The following is a 27,991-nucleotide window of genomic DNA, read 5'->3' as shown; positions in this document are numbered from 1 at the left end:
CAAGCGCTGCGAATGAAAACAATTTCATTAAGTGAAAAATACGTAGCAGAAAATAACCCGAAGCCAAAAAAAAACATCAACAGCCACAGCCCGAGCTAAAGGCAAGTCAAAGTGATGGCGACACAAGTCCTTGGCAGTGGCAGAACTTGTATTTATACCCAAGAATAAAAAAGGGTAAGTCATGGTATTTAGGGTCTTTGTGCGGACATAAACAGCTGAGCCTGGATAACATATTTTAACATCAAGTTTATTGCGCATACGACATGTTGCACAACATATGAATTTTGTTGTCCAAATTGTTACTCTCTGAAGCTGATTGGAAAACTTCTTAAAGTGAAAACGTTTTTATAGAGCATCTACTAGTTGAACAACATAAGCAGCCATTCGACATTTTTTTAACATTTTGCTTGTTTTTCCCCCTAACGGGTTGAGAACAACAGGCGGGAGGGTGGCAAGAGCGATTGAAAGATGCGTTGAAGTGTTGGCAGCGACTTCGACTTTGGCGTCGACGCCAATTCACCTTGAACCACACACGCACAACAACCACATCGGCAACAGCGTCAGCTGCGGCTGCGACTGCGACTGCGACTGAGCAGTAGACACAATTAAGTGCAAAGAAAACGGAAGCAAGCGACAACATTTTATGAGCGGAGCAGGTGACAGATGCGTTGGCGTCGGCTTTTTACATAAAAGATTGACAAGTGATTTTCCCACCTATAGCTACCTGAACGAGACAGGCGATACAACAATGGGTTCTCATGCGACGAGCTGCCTCGGCCCCTGGCGAAATGTTAGCAAAATTGTTTACTTATTTTTGGGGGATCAGTGGAAAATGTTGTTATAGGCCCAACAGCAGCTTATTGGGCTTTCAATTTGTCTAACAAGATGTGCAGCTTACCTTTTCATCTAGTATAGCCATGTCTGTCAATTGCCTCTGCAACTTTGCCTAATCCGATTTACAAAAAAGATTCCCAGTTGGCAATTGTTGCGCAATTCGCGATCGATGGCAGATATCAAGCGGATTATTTATTTATTTCTGTATTGTAATTTACAATATATATATATATTTATTTTCCTTTTTTTGGTTGCTCACCCACGTATACACACACATGCACAGTCACACCCACACACACACTAACCGAGGGGCTTCGATTGGGAGATTTGGTTGGTCGCGCGTCACAAAATACGCAAAATGCGCACAGAAAATTCGCATAAAAACTAATCTATTTATTTAGCTGACTGGCCCGCATCCATTAGTGCCATTCCAGCAATAAATCAATAGCTTTTGAATGTGTTCGAATTTACTTGGTGTATTGGCTGATTGGGTTCGCGCTGCGCCTTTTGTTTCTGAGTCTTGTAATGCAACTGAAATTGAGGCAACATCGAAATGCAATCAAAGTGCTGCAGTTCAATCTACTTTCAAGTGCCTTTTGTTCTTTACGAAATCTGTAGCCAAATAAATTGCAATGCGCATTACGAAAAGCACATACGACTATCTAAAAGGGGCTAGAGGCTAGGGACTAGAAGCTGTTGCTGTTGCTGTTGTGGCACTGGCCAAATGCATTACAACTTTCGATTTCTTTTGCTTTGTTTTGTGTTGACAAATTTTTGGCATATCTCATAACATTTGATGCAGCTGCTAAAAATACTTGTTTTGTGGCAAGGAAATGACTGAAATTCCATTGACTTGGGTTTGATGGCTTCAAGAAATCGCCTTGGCGATAGACTATAGCTTATAGAATTATAGATTTCTCATTTTTTAAGAAATTATTCAATTTTATTATTAATATTAAATATATGCTTGCAATTTCGGTATTAACAACCTCAGTTCTAAGGAGCTCAAATATTTACGCGTTGCTATATGTGTTTGAGAATAAGATTGAAACGTAAATAAGACCACAAGAGAGGCAACAATTTTATATACTTGGACAGCCAAATAAATTTGAGTTTATTTGCGATCTATATAATCTAAGTATAATTAAGTTGTGGGAAAAGAAGAGAGAAGCTGACGTGAAAGTAATTGCAAATCATAAAACAGTTTGGTTATGAAAGATAATTGATTTAAGCACGTTTAACTTCAACCGTTAAGAGTATCAAGGAAATATGTTAAAAGACTACACAAATCTGAGGATGACAAGTGACGAAGCTATTGTTGTCGCTATCATTCCTGCTCCGCAGTTGACAAACGGCAAAAAAAGCCAGAACAAAATTTCATAAGGTGAAAAGAAAGGAAAAACGCGGCACGCGTTGCCAACACTGTGGCCCACATTTGAAGCGGGGAAGTGTCAAGTGGCGCACTGAATTATGAGGTGGATTAAATGTCGATAGCAGGAGCCTCGGCAGAGCGTGAAAACAGCGAATATGAATATTAATGGGGATTATTTATTTACGATGTGCCGGGCAGCAAATCACGCATTGCTTTGTACAAATAAGCAGCTGTCCGTTAGCTTTAAATTATTAATTGGGTTATGCAAATGGTCGGTGTGTAATCAACAGCAAAGCTGCCCGAACGCATATTGCAAATAATTAATGAAGCAAACCACCACCAGAAACCGAAAGTGTAAATCTCATTCTAAAACATACTTTTCTTAATTAACTCTGCTTCTAGTAGTTTTTCTATTTTTTTAATTCACTTGTAAAGTTTACGCTTACTGATAAATATCTGTTTCAATGTCAAACAGTTTTAATTTGCCCAATATGCAGAGTTGGCTTCTTGCTTAATTTGAGGCTCAGTCAAAGCTGCTTTAATTTGGTTTTAAATTGTTTATTTTAGCTCATTGATTCAGTAAGGGGCTCGGTAATCTGCCAGCCAGGTGAAATGCTGGTTGAGTGTTGACAAAACTCCGATTTGCATTTGACAAGTAAATAAATTGAATCGAGTTTTCACTTCATTTTATATTCATATACAAGTTTGTGTTTAGTGTTTTCCTATTGATATTATTATTATTTAATGAATAGTTTGGAATACGTGTGAAATATAAAATGATAATAAATCCTCTTAAATGTGTGTAACAAATATGTGAATATATAAAAAGGCTTTCAACGAAGCCAAATTGAACTGTAATGAAATTTTGATTAGTTACAGTCTGTTAATTGAATTTTAATATATTTTGAATTGGGTCACTCCAGGCCCTCAGTGCAGAGTGTTGCATAGTCGGTTAGTTGGCTTTGGCTGCTCGCTATGATTTGGAGTAACCAATAGTTAATTCTCGCCAATTTCAATGCTCTTCGGGCACATTTGGACTATTTCCGTTTCCATTTGGGATTTTAGAAGTGCGGAGTCTAAGCTCTTTCTGCTGTTTTGGGACGGGTTAGTTAATTGCGATCCAACCCATTTGCATTTGCCGTTGTCAGACATATTCAACAGACAACTGGCACAGCTGGCAGGCCAAGCTGTTGCCTACAATGCGTTGAATTTACCCAATTGGCAAATTTCCTCATTGATTTGCCAACAGACAACGATGACGAGGGCAGACAACGGTCGGAACACCGAAGACCAAAGACTGAAGACGGACGGTTGCATAGCCCCCTGCCCAGTGCAGCTGGCTTCTGGCATTTTGGTCTGCTTGCGGGTTTTGGTCAGAGGCATAGGATTGATACATGTAGCCAAAGTGGGATGATGGGTGATGGGCTGTGCGGTTGGGCGGCTGGGCGGCTGGGCGGCTGGGCGGCTGGGCGGCTGGGCGGTTTGGCAACTTGCAAAACTACGCAAAACATTTTGTAAATTGAATTTGTGTTTTGAGTTTTATACGCCGCACACAAATGTAATTGAAATAAGTAAATATCAATTGAATATCCGCCAGCGAGCGGCGGAAGTTTATGGCAGGCAATGAAATTATTTGTTTGCCCAGTTGATTCGGCATTGATATTCTTGCTCTTCTTCTTGTTCTTGTTGTTGTGGCTCTTCTGGTTCTTTAGGCTTGTAACAACAACTTATAAAGTAAACTCTTTGTGGCAAAGTTTCCGTTGCGGCAGGTCAAAATCAAAAGCATTGCAGAGATTTTCCTCTAGGCATTAGCAAATAAGTCTGCGGCTGTGGCGGCGGCTGTGGCTGGGGCAGCTTATGAAAAGTGCTTGTAAATTACAAGAGATATGCCACTCATAAAACTGATTTATGCCAAGTACAATAGCAACAAACAATGCTCACGTTCGACGCATATCGTGCTAAAATTGCGATGCTCAAAAGTTAAACAGCGGCCGACTGCCAAAATAAATGGCACGTTTATCATACGCCCAGTGGGCCCAGTGGGCCCAGTGCGCTGAACAATTTGGCAGCCGCATTTATATACCACAAGCACGCACACACGCATAAGTACATATGTATTTAAAAATATATATATATACACTGATGAACATATGAACAGTTTGTATATGTCACGCCCCCTGTCTGCCGCGACCCGCCCTGACGCACTGGCATACTTCGACTATGGCTATGTTTTGCTTGATGTTTTCGCGTTTGCTTTTCAATTATATAAACATATTTAGATTATATTCAGTTAACACTCACACGCACATAGGCACACACACGCACACACACATGCGCAGTCGGATATGTTGTGCGTGTGTGCATTAAAATTATAAATTGTTTGCTCAGCAAAAAGCAACCAAATAAATAAATTCAAAGGAACGAACGCCATGAAACGAAACGAAAAACAAACGCCAAACGCATAAATAGCTGACCAAAATCAAATAGAACAGAGCGAGCTAGCAGCGCTTGGAGCTAGCTGGGCCAACGCGTCGTATGCGCAATAGGAGGTAGCTGCCTTGGGAGAGCTGCAACAAATGAATGAAAATCAAGTGGCCGAAACATGACATTGAATTGCTTTCGACTCGTTTTGTCACACCCAAATGCCATAACCATGTGAAAAGTCTATACTACATAAATATGCGTACCTCATATGTAATTATATATGTGTATAAAAGTGTGTGATGACGCGTGTGAATTATGTTGTGTGGTCTCTTTTGAGGCGCCAGCAACGTTGACAGCTGTCAATGCTACTGACGCTTAGGGCTACGGCCCAGGACTGGGTTAAGGCAACGGGCCAGGGTCAGGCACTAACGTGGTTGCACAGATTCCGACAATACCACGCTGAAGCCTACGCAGGCAATGCCGAGTTAACCACACATTGACCACACACACACATGCTGAGGTTACGCTTTGAGCCACCGAAAATTCCATTAATGTGTTTCGCCAAATATTCAGCTATCTGAATGTGGCTTTGTGTAGCAGTATGTGATCGTTCACGCCTTGTTGCACTAATCGGCATGCCTCATTGGCTGCCGTGCGGTGTGTGCCACGAAAATTTGCTAATCTATTTTGCTAACTGCATCAATATCAATTTTGCTAACTACATAAATCCATTAGCAAATTAGCAAAATCAACGACAATGCGGTCAGCAGCAGACTACGGCCAAGTCAACTGAAAAATTAATGGCATGTGTCAAATCGCATATGCTCCTCATTAAACCCATCTCGCATTCTCAATTTGAGCCTGCTCACCAGCGTCAGAGTCACGTACCGGGCGGGTAACTATAAAAATGGCAAACGTACCACGTGCCTCATTAAGGACATGTTCCGACGCGCGCTCGCAATGGACACACGTAACACAATTAGCTGACCTGCGGCCACATACACGCAGGCATATGACACACAATGAAATTGATGAATTTGAGGAAGCAACAAGCGTTGCTCTTAAGCTCCATATTCATCATAGAGTTAATCAGGTCTTAATCAACAAGTTAGAAGCTTGAGCTTAGCTAAAACCAAGTGCAAAATACTTGTTGAAGCTAAAGTCTTAAAGGCTTGACTTGAGGCTTAGGTCATTAGCTCGAGCTCAAATGCGCCTTTCAACTGGTGTCATTGGGTCGCATGTGTGGCTCACGTGCGTTACGCATGCTTTTTAATTTCATTTAACATTTGACTCGTTTGCAGTGCCAAAGGACAAAATGTCGAATCAGCCCCAAAAGGCAAATCTCTGCTTCGCTAGAGCAATGAAAATTTAATTCGGGCATCATAAAATTTAACAAAAACAACGCACAGACGATCATAAAACGACGGCAGAGTTGGGCAACAACAGCAATCAATAGAGGCGGCCTATATTGAGTGAAGACAGCGTTGCAGTGGCCGCACGCGTCGCTGCCGCGCCAAGCCGGAAATGCAATTTGTAATTTGTGCAACAAAATTTGTTGCAATTAATTGCGATGCGCCCGCGCCGCTCCACCTCTCCCTCCTCCCACCACTTTTGTTGCTTGTGCGCCAGACCGCAAGACACGGAAACCTCAATTTTTTTCGCGACTTTCCCAGGCAACGCAGAATTTATTGCATTTCATTTGAATAATTTTTTGTTGCGATTTGTTTTTAATTTTTATTATAGCTTTTTTCTCTTTCTTGGCAGCTATCACAGCGCATTAAGTGATTTGTGCTTAACAATAATTTTTGTTATTTTTTGTGTTTTTGATATTCGTAATTTGCGCTGAAATCAAACAGCTGCAAAATTTGTGATTTTGTGCCAGGCGTCGTCGCCTATATAAAGTGTGTCCCAACCACATATATATCATATACTGTGCACAGAGATAATATATACTGCACCCACACATACACACATAGATATATCTCGTATGTATTCTGCTGCTGTATATATGTTATCTAGATTTATGGCGTTTCTACGGCTATATAAACAATTTGTTAAGACGCACACAGTGAAAAATGATTTCGTACATTAGATAAATAAAGAATTTTGACATGTTTTGGTTATATCTAACACTGATCCAGCCCTATATTATCTATAGATCTCAGACATTTTGCAACACTCACCTCAGTTATTTTCATGGTTCGCTTGACGGTCTTGCGGGTTACTTCAGTTGTCTCCTCAACAACGTCGCCGTCCTCGTCAATGCTTTCGGTGACCATTTTCTCGGTCTCGCCGGGTATCACCTCCTCGGTGCGTTCCGTAACGACGCTGGTCTTGCTATCGTCATCGGCGGCTGGTACCGAGTCGGGGCTTGTCTTGGTCTGCTCCTCAGCGGCACCAACAACATCCTCATTGTCCGACATGTTTGCTATTTGATTGTGTTTATCTTAAAGGTTTTCACTTATTTTCAGTATCTTTGGCTTTTGCTTTAGGGTCACTTTCACTTGGCTCGGCGCTTGCTCACTAATTTTTTGAACTATTGCGACTATAGCGGCCCACCGACACGCACACTAGGGCAGCACAGACACACAATAGAGAATTTCTCAACTTGTTTTGCCTGAAAGAAAAGCGAGCAGAAATGAATATTTTCTTTCTTCTTGTATGTGCCCGCTGTGGGTTATTATATAAACAACAGAATTTTTTCAGACAACTATCACTGTTAACGTTCACTATCACGTTCACGATCACGGCACGAAAACGTTACTTGTAGGAATCTTGAATGCGATTCTTATATTGAGAGCTTGAATGCTTCTTGAGATGATCACTGGCGCTGGCTGTGTGTGACACTGCGAGAGTGAGCGCTCAGCCAGCGACAACGACAAGCGCGACAACAACGAACAACGAACGGCGAACAATGAACAACGGACAACGAACAGCGGAAAAGGAAGAAAACGACAACGACAACGACAACGACAACGACAACGACGACGACGACAACGACAGCAGAGACAGAGCTGGTGACAACAACGCAAAGTGACAAAACGGACGCGAGACAAATTGCAAAAATGAATCAAAATGAATTTCTTGTTGTACAATTAAAAACGCATAATTCGAGAAAATTCAGTTTGTTTCATTTGTGCAGCAATAAATTGAAAATAATCAGCGAGCAGCGCCCAGCGACAACGCACGAGGCAAATTACACGATTCTGAGGCTTCTGTCCCGATCGATGGCACTGCTCGCCGTCTGGCCTGCCACCGGAACCGTTGCCGTCGCCGTCGCCGTCGCCGTCGCCGTTGCCGTTGCCGTTGCCGCCGCCGGAGAGCGACCAAAATACCAAATACAATACATACAACTAGTTGGACATGAACTGTCTATGTGTCTGCATCTGTGTGTATATTGTGTGTGTGTGTGTGTGTGCGTGTGCAGCCGTGTGTGTATTTGGTGCTTTTCCCGGCGAGCGAGATGCCCAACTTGTCGGGATTACCAAAATAGTCGCAGACAGGCCCAAGAGCGAACGGGTCGGCTATAGTCAATGTCCGCTCTTTGGCATCTCTGACGTTTGCTGGTGCTGCCAGTGCTGCCTTTGCTGCTGGTGATGCTTGCGATGCTGGCGATGCTGGCGCTGCTGCGACGAGTCGCTCTGAATTCTGATTTGAATGTTGACGTTCAATTCAATATTTTGGGCGAGCAGCTGCCGTTCGGCCGTTTGCTAATTGCTTGACTGCTGCAAGTGCTAAAGTCAAATCCGAAATGAAATTCGAAATTTCTGAAAATGCTGGGCGAACGGGCTGCAATTAGTGCCGCTGGCCGAGGCGTGAGCCGTGACGCATGTCAAATCTGTAACTGGTTCCCCATTCGACGTGCGTTGTTGGCGCTATTTCGGTACGCACCCCCGCCCCCCTCCTCCACACAATACCAACCACCAGAGAGAAAGAGAGCTAGTGCCCGAGTGCCGACACCCAAATACCCTCTTCTAGGATATTGCTGATGTGTTTATTTACTAAACAATCAATTGCAATAATTTTAAGTTCGACAACTGGGTTTTATTTATTTAGCAATTTCAATTGCCTAAGGGCCTTAAATAGATGAGACTCTCTTATGCTTTGTTTTAACACAGTCAAGTTCAAATTCGAAGCATATACAAAAAATTATAAAAGTTATATTTTACTTAATTTTCCTTAAGTTTTTAGACTTGAACTGAAGTTGTGATACCCAGGCACAGCTAGAGCATTTCAAACTAACACTACATATTGCAAAAACTGCCTGCTGTAGTATTGGGACTGGGACTGGGCAATTGCTCGTCCCCGCTCTCTGCTGCTGCTGCCGCTTTTGCGGTCTCTGACTGTCTGGCCGTTTGGCCCAGCGGCATTTGCTTTGCCCGGCGTTCGACAGCTGAGTGGAGTTGCACATGCATACAGGGTGTCCGGCCGTTTATCAAAACTATCGCGTGTCGCATGTCGATGCATCACTGGGACAGTGCGAACTTCCTGTAAAATCGACTGAAAGATATATGAAAGACAAGTGCCTCGCTGCGCAAACAAAGCGTCGAATAAACGCAAGACATGAAATATTCTAAAATTAATGCTCGACAAATGTGATTTTGGTCGCTCAACGCAACAAGAAGCCCAAGCACATACATATACATGCATATATGTGGAAGCAGATACAGATACAGATGCAGACACAGATAGAGCTGGCTGTGTGTGAAAGTGGATACAGCGCTGATTATACTGTTTGTCGCGAGCAGCTGTAATTGGGTCCACATTGTGCGGAAATCTGTCAAGGCGCCAAGTTTTCAGCAGATTACAGAGCAACAGGCAAAGGGTAATGATAAAGGATAATGGGAGCCCGCTAACAGCTGTTAGCTGTTAGCTCTGCGATGACGTTAAATCAGCGCTCAAATATGATTAATAAGTAATTTCTTTGTCAGCAGCCCGCAGTGGGTTGTGGATTGACGGCAGCGCCAGCGCGTCACAGCCGAGAAATATATGGAAAATCTTTAATAATAAAACACATGCATAAATAAATTATAGGGCAGACAGCAAGGGGAGCGCAAAATGGGTAATAAAACAAAGCGGAGACAGTCGCAAAACCAAACCGAAGAAAACAAAGAAAAACTCGCACATGTGAAGGATGCACGAGTTGCTTCCTCACCCCAGGCGCTGCTTGGCCGTGGCTTATTCTGTTTATCTCACGCAGTTACACAGTTGTAAAGGGAACAAAGTAATTGAAGTACTTTTTATTATAAGAATAGCAAAATGTCGTTCCTCTCTCTTGCTCTGGCTCTGGCTCTGGCTAGTGTCGTTGACTTGCGCTGACCTAGGAGCAGTCCAGGAACAGACCAAGACGATGATATAAAGAACAGATACAGCCCGACAGACAGCTGGCTTCCCAGTGCCTGGCCAGTAGCTTTGTTAGACTCATGTGCGCCCTTCACAATGCCAATTTTCCACAAGTAAAAAACTTTTGCCAACTGAATCGAATGATGCAAAACAGAAAACGAATCTTTTTTGTCGACTGCTCGAAAGTGTATTGTGTTGTAAAATATTGCAGTCCTTAGAATTATGCGAGAATCGACAGAATCGTATAAGAAAGTTTTATAAAGTTTCACGCTTGGTTAGCTCTTCATATTTATCAGATATTTTCCTCGTTCGTGAACTGAAAAGAGTTCAATCTTTGCAATGCGCATCTTGCATTAGCTCGAGAATTTATATTTTTTATATATTTTCCTACCTTTTTTTTTCTGCAGTTACAGATGTGGAATCAGTAAAGTTTGTAGCCGCATAGCCAAGCACCTCCTCTGCAGAAGGCATCATAAATTCTATTGGCTACTCATTAAAGGCGTGACAAATCGGAGAAGACCACATCTTCTAGTTTACAAGGCAGATACATATAATTTGAAATACCTCTCCATTGGGTAGAATATTTCATATTTTTTTAATATTTATTTTTATTTAATATTCCATTGAACTTTTATTAAATTTTTTAGAATTACACAAGTTTATATCATAATAAATGAAAAATATCAATAAAGCTGATTTGATTAGATATAAAGTTGTATGACATTAATGTATAAAATGAGATTATGACCATTTAACTGCCCTAGCCAAGGTGCACTCTAAAAGCATCACAATCATGACCATCATGAAGACATATGAATCAATGACTACTCCAGCCTGTAAAGGCAGTAGTTTTCTGTGTATGCAATGATGTATCGACAAGAACTTGTAAATTTTCCTCATTGAACCAAAAATGTGCTTCATGGGCAATCAAAAGGAGAAACTGCAAGATAAGTTTGAGGAACAGAACCATTACTTGATGCAAATTTCAATAGTTTACAAACATTGTTGTGTTGTAAATCTATCCATAATGAAATGTCAAACAAAACTCAAATAAAAGCCACTATTAGATGTTAAATGGATTGTCAAATAACTATGTGTTGCCTACTCAAAGTAGTAAAACTCTAAACAAAACACTATTTGTATTTTTGTTGCTATGAGCGTATATTTATTACTTTTTTAAACATTTTTCTCAAATAGGCATTTATTTACTTAAAGATATCTGAAGTATTCAACAGAGTTAGAAACTTCAATTCAAACTGCCTGAGTGGCGTTCAGCTCTATTTGAAAGATACACATGCAATTGGCAAACAAATATCCTGCACAAGCTGAAAAACAGTTTCGTGGCCGAACAAATTGTTTGAGCTGCGATTTTGCTTTTAACTGAAGCGCAATGCAGTTAGCAACGGATTCCAATTTCAATACAAATGCACACACACGACAGTCGCAGCTTGCCGGAGCTGGCTCTGTCTTCTGGATTTGGCTGGTGCTTCGATTCGATGTCTGTGTTTCCTGGCCAGAGGCGATGTTGCTGGCCGGGTAAACAGAAATGGAAATAAATAGTTGCCTAGCTCTTTTGTCTAATTAAAACGTTTCGTTTAGTTCTACTCTCTCTCTTAGCCTCTCTGTCTCTGTTCTACTTTCTCTATCTTTCCATGTGTGTGTGTGTGTGTGAGTGTGTGTGCTGTAGCCATTTCAATTTGTGGACGTCACACACATATATATATACTCACGCACAGAATAAGCTGGGAAACGTGCGTGGGCCACAGTCAGAGTCACAGTCAAGTCCTGCTTTCTATGCTGGCTGTCAATCTGTTTCATCTTCATTTCGTTTGCCTGCCACCTTTTTTCTTGCTTCCATATGCTGGGCCTTTGGCCAACCATTATGATGATTTATGGGCGGAAATTATTTTTGGGCCGCCCATTGGCTAGGAGCGACAGCCACACCGGCTAGTCTATGAAAACTTTTGCTAGCCACCTAAAAGTATGCAACAGTTTACATTTTCAATTCCGTTTGCCGCACAGATGTCTTCGCATTTTGTACACTTGGCTGCTTCTTTTAATTTGAAAAGCGATTTTCTGTCACTCGAATGATGCCTGCTGCCCACAGGCCTACGCATTCCAATGACCGCAGAATGATGAGTCTTAGCTAGATAGTCTTAGCTAGCAGAGCTCAATATGTGCCATTTCCTGTTCATATCGAGTGTTTGACAGTTGGAAGACTATAATTCGATTATTTTGTGTGGTTTTTGTTGCATGTGGCTTTGAAGTAAATCAACAAGTGCCCGTTGGTGGGAGTTCAAAGTGCTATAAAGCATTGTTTATGGCTAAAGCTCTAGCGAAGCTTTTATAGCTTGGCAAAGCACTCAGCATGCATACGGTTATGCAAAAGCTTCGCTACTTAAAGTGTCCAAGCTTAAAAGCTCAGCGAGTGCAAGCACTGCAAACACTGATTGGAAGCTTACTCTGAAATTCATTTGGGGTTTTCGACACAGTTCGGTACATTACCCACAGTGCTGAGTCAGTTATCAATTAGGTATAACCCGACGTCAGCAGCGACGAAACCAGTTCTTGAACACTGAACGCGTAATGCTCTGTCCGGCATTTGAACGAAAGAAACCCGCGCTTATCAACTTACAGGGAAGGCGGCCAAAAGTCAAAGGTGCTTTAAGTTCGCTGGGTGCCTGCGTATCGGAAACTTTTGGTGAGCGCAAGCTGCTGAGACGGCGCCTCTCACTAGAGACAGATACAAGCTCTTCCAGTGCGTAGGCCAGGCCAAGCAAATCCGAGCCAGACAAGGCCCCAGCTGCTGACAGTCGATTCAGTTTGGACTTCGACGTGCTGCCAGCAACATCGTGAGCGCTATTAAATGTAATAAGTCCAACTAAATATAGCTAAATAACAGTCAACTTTGTTTAAAAGTGCACGGAGAGAAAGAGAAAGCGACAGCGACAGAGACAGAAACAGTGACTGAGTGAGGGAGAGCGAATGAGAGTGAGAGTGAGTGAGAGTGAGAGCTTTATAGGTAGTGACAATCACACCTTGGACCCGCCTCATTGCCCCGCAGCGCCATTTATTGCTCCACTGTAGAATTGTTTTGATTGTGAGAGAGAGAGCGCAAGAAACAAAAACTGTAGTTCGACAAGCCAAGTGTTAAACATCTCGATGCTAAGTGAAAGTGGCCTAAACTAAATAAAAAAATAACAAACTGAAAGAAGGCCGAAACATTGAATTTCGTTATTTAATTATTTTTAATTTAACTTGCTTTAGCCGCTAATTGTTCTAAATTTATTTGTTTCGATTCGAAGGTCAGCCGTTGTGGCTTTAAGTTTTTTTAAACGTGTTTAGAGAGGCACTGCAAAAAAATTTCATGATTTTTGTTATTGTTTGCCAATGAATCAGAGCAATGAATATTTGGAGCAAATATTTGTCGTAGTAAACAAATGAGATATCTATGTGAGCATAAAACGAAATATATATGGATTTTCCTGTTAAAAAACTAAAAACTATATAAGCAACATTAATTTTAAGTTATGATTCAAAGATTTGTCGATTTAATTGTAAGTATATTTAATCTCATTTCAATATCCAGTTTAACTGCACCTCGCCGCATAAAACTCCGTGAAAATGAGCGCTGTAGATGCCATCATCAACTATAAACGCAGTCCCAATGAGGACTTTTACGCTCTGCTCCACTGCGATGAGACCTCTTCGGTGAGTAGAAAGTTTAATTAAAACCAATAATTAACTAAGTTCATAATGAGCTGAGCAGCAAATGCAAACATTTGCCTGGCACAGCGTCCCCATTAGCCGACAAAGTTAAAGGTTGACCAAAAATTTAATTTCGACCTAATTGAATTAGATTCGAGAACTTTTGCATGAGCCGTGGCGAGGATGAATCTGACAGCCACAAAGGCAACAGCCTTAGATAAATAAAGCTAGATAAAGATACAGATATAAATGAAATCAAATACAACTCGACGTTTGCCGACTTGGCTTTGAGCTCGTCGGGGCATTTACTTTGAGAATTAGTTTCAATTACGTCCCCCATTCACATTCAGATGCAGAAACGTGCCAGATTAAAAGAATTGAAAGCGGCAGCAGCTTTGAGATACAACTTAGTAGCTGCCACTTGGCAATTAAACGCCCAGACACATGGATGTCTGCTGCAAATTGCCTGTAACTGGGCAGAAACAGTTCCTGTGTGGCTGTATGTGTGAGAAACTTTTTACTGACAGTCTGAGTCCTTAAATTACTTCACGCAAGAGTTCTGTGTGAGTTAAGCCTGGCAATTATTTTGAGTTTCAACATCATGTTGCACGCGGTGCTCGCAGTGTCAGAGGGTTGACAAGATGTTTGTCATTAGGCTTACTCATATTAAATGTTGCAGTGCCGTCAGCTATGTTGATATCCAAACCCTTTTAATCGCATTTATTCTCCTCAAATCTCTGGCTAGCTTAATGGAATTTCGCTGTTATATATCGAATACCTTGGCACTCGCCTGGGTCGCTTGATTGTCAGATTTTCTAGCTCACAAAATTTCAATAACAATTTGATGAGCACGCATGAACCTGTAGCCTGAAGGCAACTTCTGCAGACTGCGGCTTAATCAAATTCAATGGTATGATAAATGTTTTGACGTTGCCGTAATTTTCCACCTGTAAACATTTTAATGTTGGCAATTTTTCAAGCTGTCGATTGCATCATGTTGAGCCATCTATTGAATTATGCACGAGCTCCCCTCACTAAGCATCCCTTGTGATGAGGGTGATGCTGCGGGCGCAAATGGCAAAATGTCTGCTGGGAAGCGAATCTCATTAATATGAAAATTTGTAGTTTCCTCAAATATAAAAAATATAAAAAATATAAGAAAATAAAAAAGTCCTGGACATAAACAAAAGCAGCTTCAGTTCCTCAAGCTGCATCTACGGATTTCATTTTATATTCAAGTATTCATTTGCAATGCCACCAGCCTTAGTATTCAGAGCTTATTTATTATTATTGTTATATTTTTATACAGTAACATATGGATTTGAGGCTTTCAGCCCGGATTCCCAAACGTTATTTGCTGTTTACAGCTTTATTTTAAGCTTAAGGTATTGTGAACATCTTGCTCTTTAAAAAACTTTTCTGCTGAGCAAGAAGTATTTTAGATTTATTGAGTAAAATTAATGTGCTTTGTGTTGAGTAAGTAATTGAAGAAATATTAGTTGAAGTAATGCGATACAATCAGATTTGCTATATGTTATAATTGACTGCTTTAGTGCAGTTTAACTTATTATAATTAAATATAAAAATAAGAAACAAAGTAAAGTCTCTTATGGTTGAGTTTGATCAGAAGATCTTAATAACAATGAAGAAGCTGACAAGCTGCTTAAAAACTGAAAGAGAAAACTTTTGAGAACGACTCGGTAAATTTATAGAGGATTCACTTGACTGAATTGACTTGACTGAATTGGCAGAAAATAAATATTAAGAAATAAAGACTTTATAGTTTTCATTGACTTGGGTTACCAAAGCCAGTTCAGGCTTATCGCTTTGATTTTATTTTCATATTGTAATAGTTAAAAGTAGAAGGAGCAAGCTTCTTTGAATTGTTGAATAGTCTGCAGTTGAGCTCAAAGCGAAGTAATTACTATTTCCACACACACGAGCTGATCATTGTTGGTCCAGATAAGCCTATGCGATGCTGCTATGAAAATTTGCATATGTCACGGCCACTCCTAAGTCTATATATACATGGATATTCTATGCATATACAATTGTTGGCATATGCACATTTATTGTCTTTTATTGTGAAAGGCAGCTGAAAATCTCAAGCTGTGGAGCGACTGGGCTGGGAACTTGACGCTGATTTGCATTTCTTTACAGACGAGGAGAAATGGAATAATCAAATGGAAATTCGGTAGAGTTAATTTAATGGCAATGCATACTAATTGAACAATTCAATTCTAATTGGTTCACTTTAATTGCATTATGCAATTCGCACACTCGATTGCAACAGAGACCCCGCTAACGTTTCTGTCGTCAGTGTCTATACCATTTGCATATTGTGTTCATGACTCATTGGAACCGATGCTATTTCCATTGCTATTGTAACTGAAATGACGAGAGAAGCTTTGAATGGGGTTTGTTTAGGGCCTTTTTGTGCCGCTGCTGGGAATCGCTCAAAATATTTGAAAAGGCTGCTAAAATAACAAAATGCCAACATATCATTTGGTGACACATCTCCATTTACGTATGTTTGTGTACGTATTTGGTATTAAATTGCCATCATTGAGAGCTGGCACGAGCAACACACACACACACACACAGCCTCACGCATCCCAGACATTGCGCAGGAATGCCAACAAATGCCTCTGCGAATGTCTGCTAGAGATTCATTAAGATAATTGTGGGCGAGTGTAGAGTTCTTGTGTGCTGCATGAATCGCACGCGTCTGCCACTGCAGTAATACAAATTGCGTTGAAATTAATTATATGCCTCGTTGCCGTTAGCGCAACAAACAAAATTCAACGTGCGCACATAAATAATGCGAAAGATTTAATAGCAAACGGAGCCGACGACAATTTATATATGCATGCGATATATTTGTATAAGCAACGAACATCAATATTTTATGCAGACAATAGAAAATAAACATGCAGCGTAAAGTAATGCCATTATGAATGACTGCCTGACTGAGCTCCTGCTGCTTCTGCTGTTGAACAATTGCTGGCCTGTGGCAGCTGTGTTCATTGTGAATGCTTGTTGTTGTGCATGTAAAGCCATTTTCATCAACAACTGGGAAAAACAACAAGGCTCAACAAGAGGCTTTTGTTTTGAAAATTGAGTGTCGTCGCACCGCTCGACCGCCGTACCATTCAGAGGATAATGCGCTTTTGTTGCGTGGGTTGCGATGACAACTGTCAGGTCCTGGCAGCCGCCAAACTCGGTCAGCAGCAGCTGGATAAATGCTGTCTGCCGCATAATGTTGCCCGACAGCAACTTGTTGCTTCTGGCTGTCACTGCAAACACTTTGGCTTAATTAATTTCAATTGTTCGCGCAGCCTTGACGCTAACGCCACTCGTAGGCGGGATCAGTTGTCAAGGTTGTCGCAGTGTCAAAAGTTGGCCATTCTTTGAGGCAGGCGTTATTTGGTCTCGGTCTCAATTTTCTCACAATTTGGGTCGACTGTCAAGCCCACGAGAATATGTTCTGCCACTACGATGCTATTACACTTAGCGGTTTCCATTTTCACACGACATTTTCCGGCAAACAATTTCGCAGTGCTAACATCACGTATACGTTTGCTTGTTATTGTCAATGAGACTTATCGCTTCCGGCCCATTGATGTTGCTTCAATTCTAATGTGTTGTCGTTTGAAGCTTCGTTTGCTGCTGACAGCTTTACCTGTCGTGCGGTTACACCTGCTCGCCGCCCTGTTCCACCTGTCCTTGGGGATGTCGCTTGTTCACTTTGCGTTGGCTCAGTATCGACACATCGTCGTAATCATCCTTATCTTCACTCTCATCTTTATGCTCACCTTGGGAATAGCACAAAATCTGCATGTCACAACAATTTGATATTATGTAATATGGGTGTCTAACGCGGAGCAGCTTTTTCAAGAGTGATGCCACGAAATGCTTAGTTAATTTATGGCAAAGAGAATTTTTCATTGCAATTTACTTAATTTGCGCCACTTTCTGTCTCCCCGCAGCCGGAGCAAATCCAGGCAGAGTACAAGGCGCTGGCACTTCAGTATCATCCGGACAAGAACAGCGGCGACAAGGAGGCGGAGGCCAAGTTCCAGCAGCTAAAGGTAAGCAGCAACAAAAGAACATTGGCCCGACAACAAAAATGCAAACATTTTACATATTTAATAAAGTGCCACCAGGTGGGCGAGGGGTGGCAACAGACGTGCGCGCCCCAGGGTAATTTATTTAAGTTGAAAGCTTCGACTCGAGTTTACTTTTTTTTTTGCCTTAGCAAAGCTGAAAGCATTGTTGATCTACTCTCGCAGTACACATAAATTATAAAACATAACCCCTCAGTTAGCGTAATAAAAAACTAAACACACACACGTTAGCAGGAGATATGTGCGTGGGGCATGCAAAATGGTTGGCTATCAGTCGGCAAATGCTTAAAGCCACATGGAACAAAGCACAAACATGCACACGCACAAACCACACTTATACACACACGCACACGCACACACCCACATGTACGAGCACACACAATTGAATAGCTCGAAGCACACTCATTTACACTCAACCTCAAATTGAATTTTACACATAACAAAAAGCTTCAGAGATCGCGAGCACTGTGCAAGTAGATAAAATAAATTACACACGAGTATACCCTATATATAGCTACTATTTTGAAAAGGATTATTGATTTTTAGGCTGTGTCGGGGCAAAACAGCAGAGCATCATAAAAATAAGCTTACGTATGTATGTGCATATGTTAATGTGCGTGTCTGTGTCTCTGGCTATTGTTAGCCGCCTGCGTCGAAAGGGGAACTACATCAACTTGGCCAAACAGTTGCCGTTCGCTCGTCCTTGCTCTGCCACTGCTCATTAGAGTCCTGTCAGCTACAGCGACAATAAAACTTGTTACGCGTTTGGGCAACGGCAACGACAACGGCAACAAGTCGAGCGGAAGTCTTCTTCTATGCATGATAGTTGTGAAACTGGGTCCAGAGCTCGAGCTTCCCATAAAAGGCAAATAAAATTTGCAGCTTGTAAAGTTTCCTCACAGTGTTTGTTTGTCTGTCTCTGTGTATGTGTGTGTGTGTGGGTTTCTGTGTGTTTGCTTCCCCTTACAAATGGTCTTTTTCCCTTTTTATGGTTGCCATAACGTCAAAGCCATAAAACAAAGTCAGATAGCTATAAAACATTTCAAGTGAAATGTTAAGATTCAAATGGGCACAAAATTTGATTCCAAAATGTTTTCGTATATCCATCAAATTTTTTTAAGTTATATGCTTTAAGCCATTGAATATTTATTTTTTAATTAAAAACATTTGAAGCACTTAATCGAATTCACTCAGGCTAAAAGCTGATAAAGTATTTACTGATTAGAATAAAATGCATTTATTGGACTTATTTGCCCATGATACTATAATGCAAATCTAATCAATGCTCCACAATGCAAACAAAAGCTTATATATTCAATCAGACTTGTAGCTTGATATATCTATATTTGTGTGTATTTATATATGTTCTCACATTTTATATATAAACTAAAGAACAGAAGTTTGCAAAGTCATGTTTAAGAAAGCACATGTATAACATAAGATGATTGTAATTAATACATATTTTTAAGTATTTATTCTTAAACGCAAAAGTTAGCTCACATACATATAGTTGATGTTCCCAGTTTATTTTTGAATGGCCCCTAAAATTATTAAAAATGGAAAATAAGGGTATATTGTTTTTGCCAAAAAATATTGCTAACACTCAGCAGAAAGAGTGGCAGACACCATAGAGTATATATATTCTTAATCAGAACTCGAACTGTGACTATCGTACCATGTCCGTCTGTCCGTCATTCTCGGACACTACTAAGGGAAAGACTTCAATTGTGAAATTTATATCCCTGTTTGCTATACGCAGAACGAGCTTAACTTCTTTTTGTTTTGTATTCATATCTCATTTATTTATTATCGATAAATCTCAATCATTTAAGCTTAACTTATAAAAGTAATATTACAATATTACGCTTTAAGTTAACTTTGCAGATTCCTATTATGAATACACATAATGCATATATTTAGGATTTAAGATATCTCCTTTCCCAATTCGCCATATTAGAGAAACCTATTTCAAATACTAGAGACTAGTTATCGCGCTCTAAAAATTTCATTATGAACTGTCATATAGAAAAAATGTTATTCGACAATTACGAAATTAGTACAGCTCAACTGCAGCATAAAATATGAAGCAAGTAATGCGTCTGGGTGCTTGCTATGAATTAATAAGAATGAGAAGAATGATTGGAATGACAACACTTTGCAGGATTTCAGGGTATCTGCCAGTCGTGCACTTTCCACTACAGTTTTTTTTATTTGTTTTGATAAGTTTTTGGCCAGTAAAAGTTGAAGCAAACTTTAATTCTTTCTTGGCAATAACAAATATGGCCCCAGGGGCAACATTAATTGAAGAGATATAAAGCAGCATGCAGCGGACGGATAATAGGCAAAGCTCTGAAGCCTTGCATGCTGACCCACATAGTCAATGAGTAGTAAAATAATTGATTATCACGTAGGAATCGTAGCAATAAAATCTCAGAGGCACAGCGTGTGTAATTTTGCCTGTGAGTGTCTGTGGTCTTTGTTTATGCACTGAATGCCAGCAGACTGCTGTGGCATACAAATTGTGGATGTCTACCCAGATAGGATATCAAAGCCACTTGAGCGTGTAACTCGTGTGTGTGTGGGTGTGCCTGCGGAAGGAGTGTGTGTGCGAGCGGGTGGTGTTTGTTTGTTAATCACAGTCATGCTAATAAGTATACTACATAAATTGATTATTGTGCAAAGGCAAACGGCAATGGCTAAGGCCATAGCCAAATACAATAACGGAAGGCCTAACTGATATTTATTTTGGGTTTTAACAAATTTGACTTCAACTAATGCAAATAAACAAAAAACATTCATTTGCAGGAGGCCAAGGAGACCTTGTGCGATCCGGAGAAGCGGGCCGTTTACGACAAGTGGCGCAACAGCGGCATCTCAATGAGCTACAAGCAGTGGCTGGGCATGAAGGAGCACGTCGGCCAGGTGAGAAGATACACAATTGCCGAGAAGGTGGATAAAGAGGTATGCGTATGGGCCAGGAATATACCGAAACAGAGAAGTAAACTCCAATCCCCAAAAAACTGTAGACAACTGAGGCGCTGTGTTTTCCCTCTGTGTGCCGTCTGTTTATGTTTTATTTATAAAGTGGGAAAATTACAGTTGTTCACATTGTATGTGACTAGCATTGGCATCAGAAGTCCCCCCTCGACTGTCTGTTAGCCTTTCAAACGATTTGCTATTCTACAAACAACAAGAACAATTTGGCCAAGTGAAGCAAGGCAATAGGCAATAGACAATAGACAATAGAATGCTATATATAGTTAATGATCCAGAAGGGGACAGAGCCGCGCATCTGTTTATATATACATATATAGGTAATGGACTGTCCTTTGTTCTAGCAGCCCTCTGTTGATAAGTTGCCAATGGGACTCATTTATTTAAAGCAACTTTGAGCCATTGTCTGCTCTGGTCCCAGTCAAAGTTGCTTAATTAAAGACTTTCTAATAACATCCATGCAAATAATATTATAATTGAAAGCTCTTTTTGTTGTCATTATCTAATTATTTATCTTGCATTTATTTTTTCGGTATATTTAAAAAGTTTTCAAACCTAATTACAAATGAATTTTTAGTTGGCTTTAGCAAATTCATCTACTTTGTCAGATATCCGTTCGAATTAGTTATTTTTTTGGTAATTGACTTAGTAATTGGATCCGAATGCATTTGTGTTCGCACTCTTATTATGGCATATTTAATTTGATTAATTGCCGCGTTGCAGGCTTGTTTTATGCCCATTTCCGTAGGAAATTGTCGCGCGTTCATCAAAGTTGAAAGGGGGCTGACTTCAACCTGGCTAATTTGATGTGGTAAGAAGATGGGGGCTGCCATGAATTGGCTTTCGGTCGTCGACTGCACTGGTTGCATTTTGGTTTTGCGGTTGCCCGCAATTTTCTATTTGGTTTTAGACTGGACGCACTGGACTGGCCTTGGTTAGATTCACATTTTGAGTTGGTTTTCCATTAGCTTGCAAGATTCATAACTTTGCATTTGGTAATGGGAAACGGCACACAGGAAAACCACACCTCATATTTAATAAATCCGAAATTGTGACTTAAATTAACTAGCAACAAACTTTGATTTAAACTCCCAGTCTAAAGCCTTACTCTGGTCGCCTGAGCACCTCCAGTTTTTACGTATTTTATGGTATTTTTTCACTGTGCCTCTTCATCCAAAGTGTTTTAAGTGTCGCCGTGCATGCATGCAAATGAGGAGCCAATGCATCTGAGTCTCCGTTCCGAGCACAATTTCAAATTGATTTTTATGTAAATACACATTCGCGTATATCAAATCAAATGCATTGGCTCTGACAGTAGTTGCGTAACTGCGCAAGAAACTTCGATTAATGGCCACTTGTTTTTCATTCAATCAAAGTCCATGCATTGGGCCACACCTAAGACCAAGGACCGCATGCTACCGGAGACCGGAGCCGCAGCCGGTTTGGGAGGCGCTAGCTGCAGCAGCGGCGGCGGCGGCCTCACAGCCGCCTCCCCAAATCCAGCCCATCGACGCGCCTCTGAAGGCGGAGCCGCTCTCTACTACGGCAATCGCAAAGCCGAGTGGGGCTCTGAGAACACCGATGTGGCTAATAAATTCCGAAACTACGAGATCTAAGCGACATTCAAAGAATGTTGTGACGTGTTGTAGACGTGATGATTATCGTTGCTAAGAGATAAACTTGGACAGAGTCGAGCAGAGTACATTTTAGGCATATTTTTAGCCCCTCAGAGGGCAGTATATCTCGATGTGAATTTGAATAACACATATTCCAATTACAAATATTATTGAACAAAACAAATACAAGACATATACTAAGCGACAAAATATATATATCGAAAGAGCATGGAGTATTGACAAGCGAAGTTACGCAAACTACAAAATATTATTAACCAACTCTACTTACATACATATATACACATAATATATAAAGGAGTACGTTGTTCTATATACAGGCATAGTACATATATTGATGTGAAATTATAGCGTGCGTTGCAAACAAATTATATAAATGTTTATAGGTGTATAAAAATATGAAAAATGGTAATTATATATAAAAGAAACTGTAATTTCAATAAACACACGGCTTGGATGCGACGAGAGGTTAAAGTTAAGCTTAAGTGACACATTTAAAAGAAATTAGTCAAATTTTAAATGTATTTTTCAGTGGTTAATGTCAAAATGACTCACATATACAAGCACACACTATATAATGAATATATTTATCTACAACTATTTGTATATTGATGTTTGTATGTACCATGTGCCCCTATAAGACAATCCCTTTGGAAGTGTTTACCAGTGCACTAAAAAAAAAATTGATAACTCTAACTAAACCTAGCATCAAAATGCCCACCACACAGAACTTATTTAATGAGAAAAAGTAAAAAAAAAATCCCTACAAAAGCGAATTTAACAACTATATACACACACAAGAAATTGCATGGTCAAAAAAAAAACAAAAAAGAAAATTAAAAAAAAAACTTTCACTTGGTGTCCTTTAATATGCAAACCCAAAATTTGCAAACAAAACTAAATAACTAAACTATTTTATTTATTTACGAGAAAGAAGAGTCACTCGAAGACTAGCTTAAAAATAAATACCTAAACAAATAAGAAGAAATATAAATGTTTTGATGCATTGTTGTTTTTAATATTGATGTGTGATGCAATTCTTAAATGTTATACAAATGAATATCAAAATAAATATGAGCGAAAATTAAATTTGCCATCGTAAAGGCATATTATATAAATGTTTATTTTAAATCATATTGAATTTACTCAAATACACACATATTATTGAGCAACAATAATTAAAAACAGAAAACGGAAAACGGAAAAACTAGCGAAGATTTAACCATTTCATAACTGAAAAGAGAATCTTTTTAGATCGCAAGCCAAAGACAATTATTTTTGTGGGCCCACGTGGCGTATGAGACGTGCTTCAAACTAGCAATTATGCAAATACATAAATGTTGAATTTAATTTAGCTGAATTATGAATGTATAAATGGCAAACAAAAAACCAAATAAAGTCAACTATTTAAAGAAGTTTCTTCATTTGAAGAGGCTTCACGAAAACACTTGCAGCATTTTCATTTATTTGAACTAATCAGTATGTAGTACGAAATTCACTCTATTTGACTTTTATCCAGCTCCAGGACTTGGCTAAGCGTGAGCAGCGAGTCGTCCCACAGGTGACAAGGTCGGCGATCCGATTGCACGAATTCACGTATCCAGCGATTAAGCACTAAACAACAATAGAGTGTGGTTGTTATGCTAATCGCGCTTTAATGCTCAACACGATTCTCCACTTACCCCACTTGGAGCCCACAATAATGGGGCAGGCGCCGTGCATCGTCCTCACATCGCCCACGCCTGAAGCATGCAGATTGTACCAAAACGCGGCTAAAATTGAGCCAAATTGAGGAACATATAATTACGCTTATACAAACTTACGTTGGCTTGGATAAGAAATAACCTTAAATACTATTAGGCTCCAGTCTCAGAATAATATTTAATCTGGAGCTCTTAACCAAATTGTGGCAACATTGAACACGTTGTTTCAGGCTGCGTAATGTATAATAGTACAAAAGTTCATTTTGGTTTATACTCTGGTGACATAATAGAGTCCATTAAGCAGAGCTAATTCACGTACCTGCATATTTCTTTGGCTTCAGCAATTGCTTCAAAACGGGAAATGCGGTGCCGCCACCCTGTTCCACATCGGTGAGCTATAAGCAAAGAAAAATATGTTTTTCAGTGGATTGTGTCAACAACAAAGGCATCGAAGCGACTCACATAGAATAACACGGTGGCAATGCGATTGCCCATTTCTATGCTGGACACCTGCTCAGTTGCAAACTGTCAAACGAGATTAGAGAAAATTGACTGTAAACGAACTGTCGAGGCTACTTACGGCGTTCGGATAGAACCAGTCCATATGCTGGGCATAGTGGCCGCCAATGCCGTAGTTGGCCAGCTGATGATGCTCCGCATATTCTGCAACTCAAAAATGTATCATAAATGCCACGCGCACTGTTCCAGCTGAAGCTTACCCAAGTTCAGATCGGTCATATCGGCCACACGCTGATCGATGGTGCGCAGTACTTTGTGACGGGTCTTCGGGATAAAGGTGAACTGGCTGGTGCGCGCGTTGGATACAACGGATGAGTTGTTGCCCATTACTGTGGCACGCTGAATCTTATTTTTGATGAGCCTAGCTATCGTGTCAATTTCACTCTGGTAGATGACATCATGGTAGACCACAAGCAGTGGATCGTGACTCAGCTCCTCGACTTTTAGAGGTGCCAGTAGCAGGAAAGGATGCGTCTCGCTCATGTAACCACAGCGCAGCCGACGCAGCTCGCTAGGCGTTGGCTTTATATGACCATTGCAGGTGTAGCGATACAGTTCGAAGTCGCTCAGCTTTGTAAAATCCTCGGGCAAGGGCTACATGGCTAGCAAATATTAGATAAGTCAGAGAAATACATTTCTATACGTACTGCATGCTCTTCGACTGGCTCAGCGGTCAGCTCATCAATTTGATGTTGGACTTGCATCAAGTCTTCATACTTATTCAAGGGCGTCTCACTGCCTGGCTCTACATTCTGAAGAACTTGCAGGGTACTATTTACGCCTCTATGATCACTTAGCCTGGCTTTGACTTTTACTAACTGCCGCAAGATGAGTGGCTGTAGTTGAGCTCGATCGCTGTGTGATAGACGGCTGTTCGCCTCAAGCAGCCAGGCGTGTGCCAACTGCAGATGATCATCTCGTTCTGCCTGTTGGGCTATGTCCAAGCAGTGCTGAGCGTTTAATTGAGTACTTCAAAGAAGATTAAGTGAGGTATATTATTTTTCTTTTCGCAATTTATTTGTCATTTGGCTCACCCGTAGGAAACACCGTCGAGCACTCCAGCAGCCACATGTTTGGTCTTCAATCTATAAACGAATTGCAGACGCAGCAATCCATCGATGGCGCCCTCCAGTTCCCGAGCGTTCGGCATGCTCTCGTGCTGGCGCAGCCGCTGCAGGCGTAACAGGGGTTCTGTAATTGGAGTGTACACAGAGCGTATACTTAATGAAGTTAGCATGTAAGTGAATTGGACACCCACTCGCTCCGGTTGTGGCAGCCATGAGATTTGCAATGTGTTCCCAGTCCAATGTCAGACGTTTGCTCAGCAAATATTTGTTCAGCGGACTTTCGAAGTACGCCACGCCCCATTGCTCAGCTTCGTCACGCTCGCGCTCGAATTCGTCCAGCCGCCTGTCATTGCAGATTGAATTGCATCAAATTGAATTAGTGCCAAGCCAGCGTCAACTTACGCTCTCAGAAAATCCAATTTGCTCTCATTATCAGCTATGAATTTTTGCATGTGCTGCAACATTTTCTGCTCATAGCCAAAGACCTTGGACATCGCATGCACGGAGGAATAGAACTCAGCCTCGGCACCGCACCAGCCAAGTACTGCCAGCACAGCCAGCACCCCGCCGAGCCTACATTGTGTGTCGAAAAAATACCTTTTTAGCAGCATCTCTGTTCTCAGCTACGATTCGCGGTCAACTGATTTTGCCAATTGACCCCGCCTGCTGATGCCTCGGTCGATAGCTTATGCATGGTCATGGTCTCCACACAAACATATATTACATAATTTCAAACAGTTCCAACTCAGATGCCAATAACTAATTAAGCCAAACCGGTTTCCATCTATGGAAAACACAAAGAAAGTCTGGGTTCATTGTGCCTACTAACTGGTTTCGCATCTACGTTCTCTGGCCGTCGTGATCTCGCCCTCTTGCTCAACTTGATTTGCATTTTATCATTCAGATTGACTTTGGTATGAAATGCTTTTCTGAAAATGTAACTGCTTTTTATTAAGGCAAGAGCAGAGTACTCTTACCTGTGTTTTGAGGCCGAAGTACACACTCCCAAATAAACCTACCCTCCCCTCCTCTCCCCTTATGTTTTCATTTCAAAAGACAGAACTTAATAAACACTAACGGACAGCTGTGTAAATGTTTGCCTAGTCTTAGACGTACTTAGTTCGTGAACTATTTCTATTGTCAGCTATAGACGAGCAGTCAGTAACGTTTGGTACGCAGTGTGGTTAAAATGATTCGGATGACTGCGGCTCTGTTGATGTTCGGATTGGGCTGTCTTCACATGGGTTTTATTTTTGCCGAATTTGCTGAGCCGAGCAATGGAATTGCAAGTTATCTGGAATTGGAGGCTGTTCTGGTGAAACAGTTGGAGTCTTATTTGGACAAGGTAGAGAATGAGCAAGACATGATTACAAGGTAGATATTATGCCAATATAAATGAGTTGCGAGTTTGAAAGTAAATGTTATTATTTATTGCAGTCACCTGCTCGATATCAACCAGGTGCATATCGATATAGATGATACAGAAGAGCACTTTGGGAATCCAGTCAATGCGTTCAGGACCATCAGTCGGTTCACAAGCACCTGGAAGCATGAGATCCTCGATGTATTGCTTGATAACTCCACGTATAGCACATATGTTAACGGAGTAGCCAACGAGATGAATAAGAAAAAACTCGAAGTCCCACTAAATGAGCATCTCCTAGGCGCCAGCGATAATCTATTGGAGCTGCAGGAAAGCGAAGGCCTGACCACATCTGAGTTGGCCAACGAAGAGGTGCTGAGAGACGAAAATTCTGGCAAGAGTGTGATTCTCAGCGCCAGCGATTGCTACGTCTTTGGACGCAATCTGAATCAGCTGCAGCACTACGAATATGCAGCGCAGTGGCTGCTGCAGGCGCAACAACGTGCAGCTCAGGAAGCGCCAACGTTTCCTAATGTCAGCAAAACACGTATACTGGAAGAGTTGTCTCTGGCATATAGAAAGCTAGACAACATTAAGCTCGCCAACAAGCTCAACAACGAAATTCTAAAACTTGAACCGACCAACGAGGCAGCCCTTAATAATAAAATCCTGCTACAGAAGGAACTGATACTAGAGCGCATAACCATGTCCAAGCTCAACCAAGACGGCCTAAGATATGAATGTTAATGGTAATTGGGTTCAAGGTAAACCCAACTGAAAATATTGTTAGCTAATTGAATTTAAATATGTTTAATAATTTTAAGCATGTTAAATAAACGTGACTGTTCAGCAGTGATTAAGTCTGTAAGATTGACAGCAAAAATTGTTTATTTTAATTCGGGA

At 40.8% G+C, this 27,991-nt stretch overlaps 4 protein-coding genes across 14 annotated transcripts in view; 2 read left to right on the top strand and 2 right to left on the bottom strand.

Annotated features, from left to right (window-relative positions):
* Nucleotides 1-7,853, bottom strand: part of LOC111592467 (tropomodulin) — a 46,224-nt gene extending 38,371 nt beyond the window's left edge. For 2 of the 8 annotated variants that reach the window (XM_023304671.2, XM_023304670.2), the window contains exons 1-2: nucleotides 7,819-7,852; nucleotides 6,814-7,247 (exon numbers count right to left, since the gene is read on the bottom strand). In XM_023304671.2, coding sequence (XP_023160439.2) covers nucleotides 6,814-7,053 — 240 coding nt within the window. In that variant the 5' untranslated portion in view covers nucleotides 7,054-7,247; nucleotides 7,819-7,852. Of the gene's footprint in view, nucleotides 1-898; nucleotides 1,065-6,813; nucleotides 7,302-7,818 lie in introns of those variants that run through there. The other 6 variants (XM_023304668.2, XM_023304676.2, XM_023304678.2 and 3 more) reach the window with 6 other exon arrangements.
* Nucleotides 17-23,412, top strand: LOC111592469 (J domain-containing protein). 4 transcript variants are annotated; one of them, XM_023304682.2, is made up of 5 exons: nucleotides 17-174; nucleotides 13,563-13,684; nucleotides 17,671-17,772; nucleotides 20,614-20,769; nucleotides 22,179-23,412. In XM_023304682.2, exons 2-5 carry the CDS (start codon nucleotides 13,598-13,600, stop codon nucleotides 22,416-22,418), a joined length of 585 nt encoding a protein of 194 aa, XP_023160450.1. In that variant the 5' UTR covers nucleotides 17-174; nucleotides 13,563-13,597; the 3' UTR covers nucleotides 22,419-23,412. The 4 variants fall into 4 exon arrangements, with proteins under 4 accessions (XP_023160450.1, XP_023160449.1, XP_023160452.1 ...); XM_023304681.2 differs by lacking the exon at nucleotides 17-174 and adding an exon at nucleotides 12,752-12,841 and having other exon boundaries at nucleotides 22,179-23,409; XM_023304684.2 differs by lacking the exon at nucleotides 17-174 and adding an exon at nucleotides 12,753-12,841 and having other exon boundaries at nucleotides 20,614-20,730; nucleotides 22,179-23,401.
* Nucleotides 23,413-23,931: 519 nt separating this feature from the next.
* On the bottom strand, nucleotides 23,932-26,372 carry LOC111592489 (prolyl 4-hydroxylase subunit alpha-2). The gene is made up of 10 exons (XM_023304709.2): nucleotides 26,128-26,372; nucleotides 25,917-26,068; nucleotides 25,693-25,849; nucleotides 25,306-25,627; nucleotides 24,859-25,252; nucleotides 24,720-24,802; nucleotides 24,602-24,664; nucleotides 24,459-24,534; nucleotides 24,119-24,208; nucleotides 23,932-24,050 (listed from the first exon to the last, which is right to left on the bottom strand). Exons 1-10 carry the CDS (start codon nucleotides 26,334-26,336, stop codon nucleotides 23,932-23,934), a joined length of 1,665 nt encoding a protein of 554 aa, XP_023160477.2. The 5' UTR covers nucleotides 26,337-26,372.
* Nucleotides 26,373-26,914: 542 nt separating this feature from the next.
* Nucleotides 26,915-27,835, top strand: LOC111592488 (prolyl 4-hydroxylase subunit alpha-1-like). The gene is made up of 2 exons (XM_023304708.2): nucleotides 26,915-27,099; nucleotides 27,163-27,835. Exons 1-2 carry the CDS (start codon nucleotides 26,915-26,917, stop codon nucleotides 27,833-27,835), a joined length of 858 nt encoding a protein of 285 aa, XP_023160476.2.
* The last annotated feature ends 156 nt before the right edge of the window (nucleotides 27,836-27,991 follow it).

This window comes from Drosophila hydei, unplaced genomic scaffold, assembly GCF_003285905.1.
Source record: "Drosophila hydei strain 15085-1641.00,03,60 unplaced genomic scaffold, DhydRS2 tig00000063-arrow-pilon, whole genome shotgun sequence".
Classification (NCBI taxonomy): Eukaryota; Metazoa; Arthropoda; class Insecta; order Diptera; family Drosophilidae; genus Drosophila; species Drosophila hydei.
Note: the sequence above shows the minus strand (reverse complement) of the source record. Positions and strands in the feature narration are given on the sequence as shown.

Excerpts from the sequence above, each read along its gene's own strand:
- LOC111592469 (XM_023304682.2), top strand. The coding sequence starts at position 13,598 with ATGAGCGCTGTAGATGCCATCATCAACTATAAACGCAGTCCCAATGAG. Across the intron at positions 13,685-17,670 it reads ACTGCGATGAGACCTCTTCG|CCGGAGCAAATCCAGGCAGA; the intron begins GTGAGTAGAAAG and ends GTCTCCCCGCAG. Across the intron at positions 17,773-20,613 it reads CCAAGTTCCAGCAGCTAAAG|GAGGCCAAGGAGACCTTGTG; the intron begins GTAAGCAGCAAC and ends ATTCATTTGCAG.
- LOC111592489 (XM_023304709.2), bottom strand. The coding sequence starts at position 26,336 with ATGCTGCTAAAAAGGTATTTTTTCGACACACAATGTAGGCTCGGCGGG. Across the intron at positions 25,253-25,305 it reads AGCCAGTCGAAGAGCATGCA|CCCTTGCCCGAGGATTTTAC; the intron begins GTACGTATAGAA and ends CTAGCCATGTAG. Across the intron at positions 24,051-24,118 it reads TATTGTGGGCTCCAAGTGGG|TGCTTAATCGCTGGATACGT; the intron begins GTAAGTGGAGAA and ends ATTGTTGTTTAG.
- LOC111592488 (XM_023304708.2), top strand. The coding sequence starts at position 26,915 with ATGATTCGGATGACTGCGGCTCTGTTGATGTTCGGATTGGGCTGTCTT. Across the intron at positions 27,100-27,162 it reads GAGCAAGACATGATTACAAG|TCACCTGCTCGATATCAACC; the intron begins GTAGATATTATG and ends TATTTATTGCAG.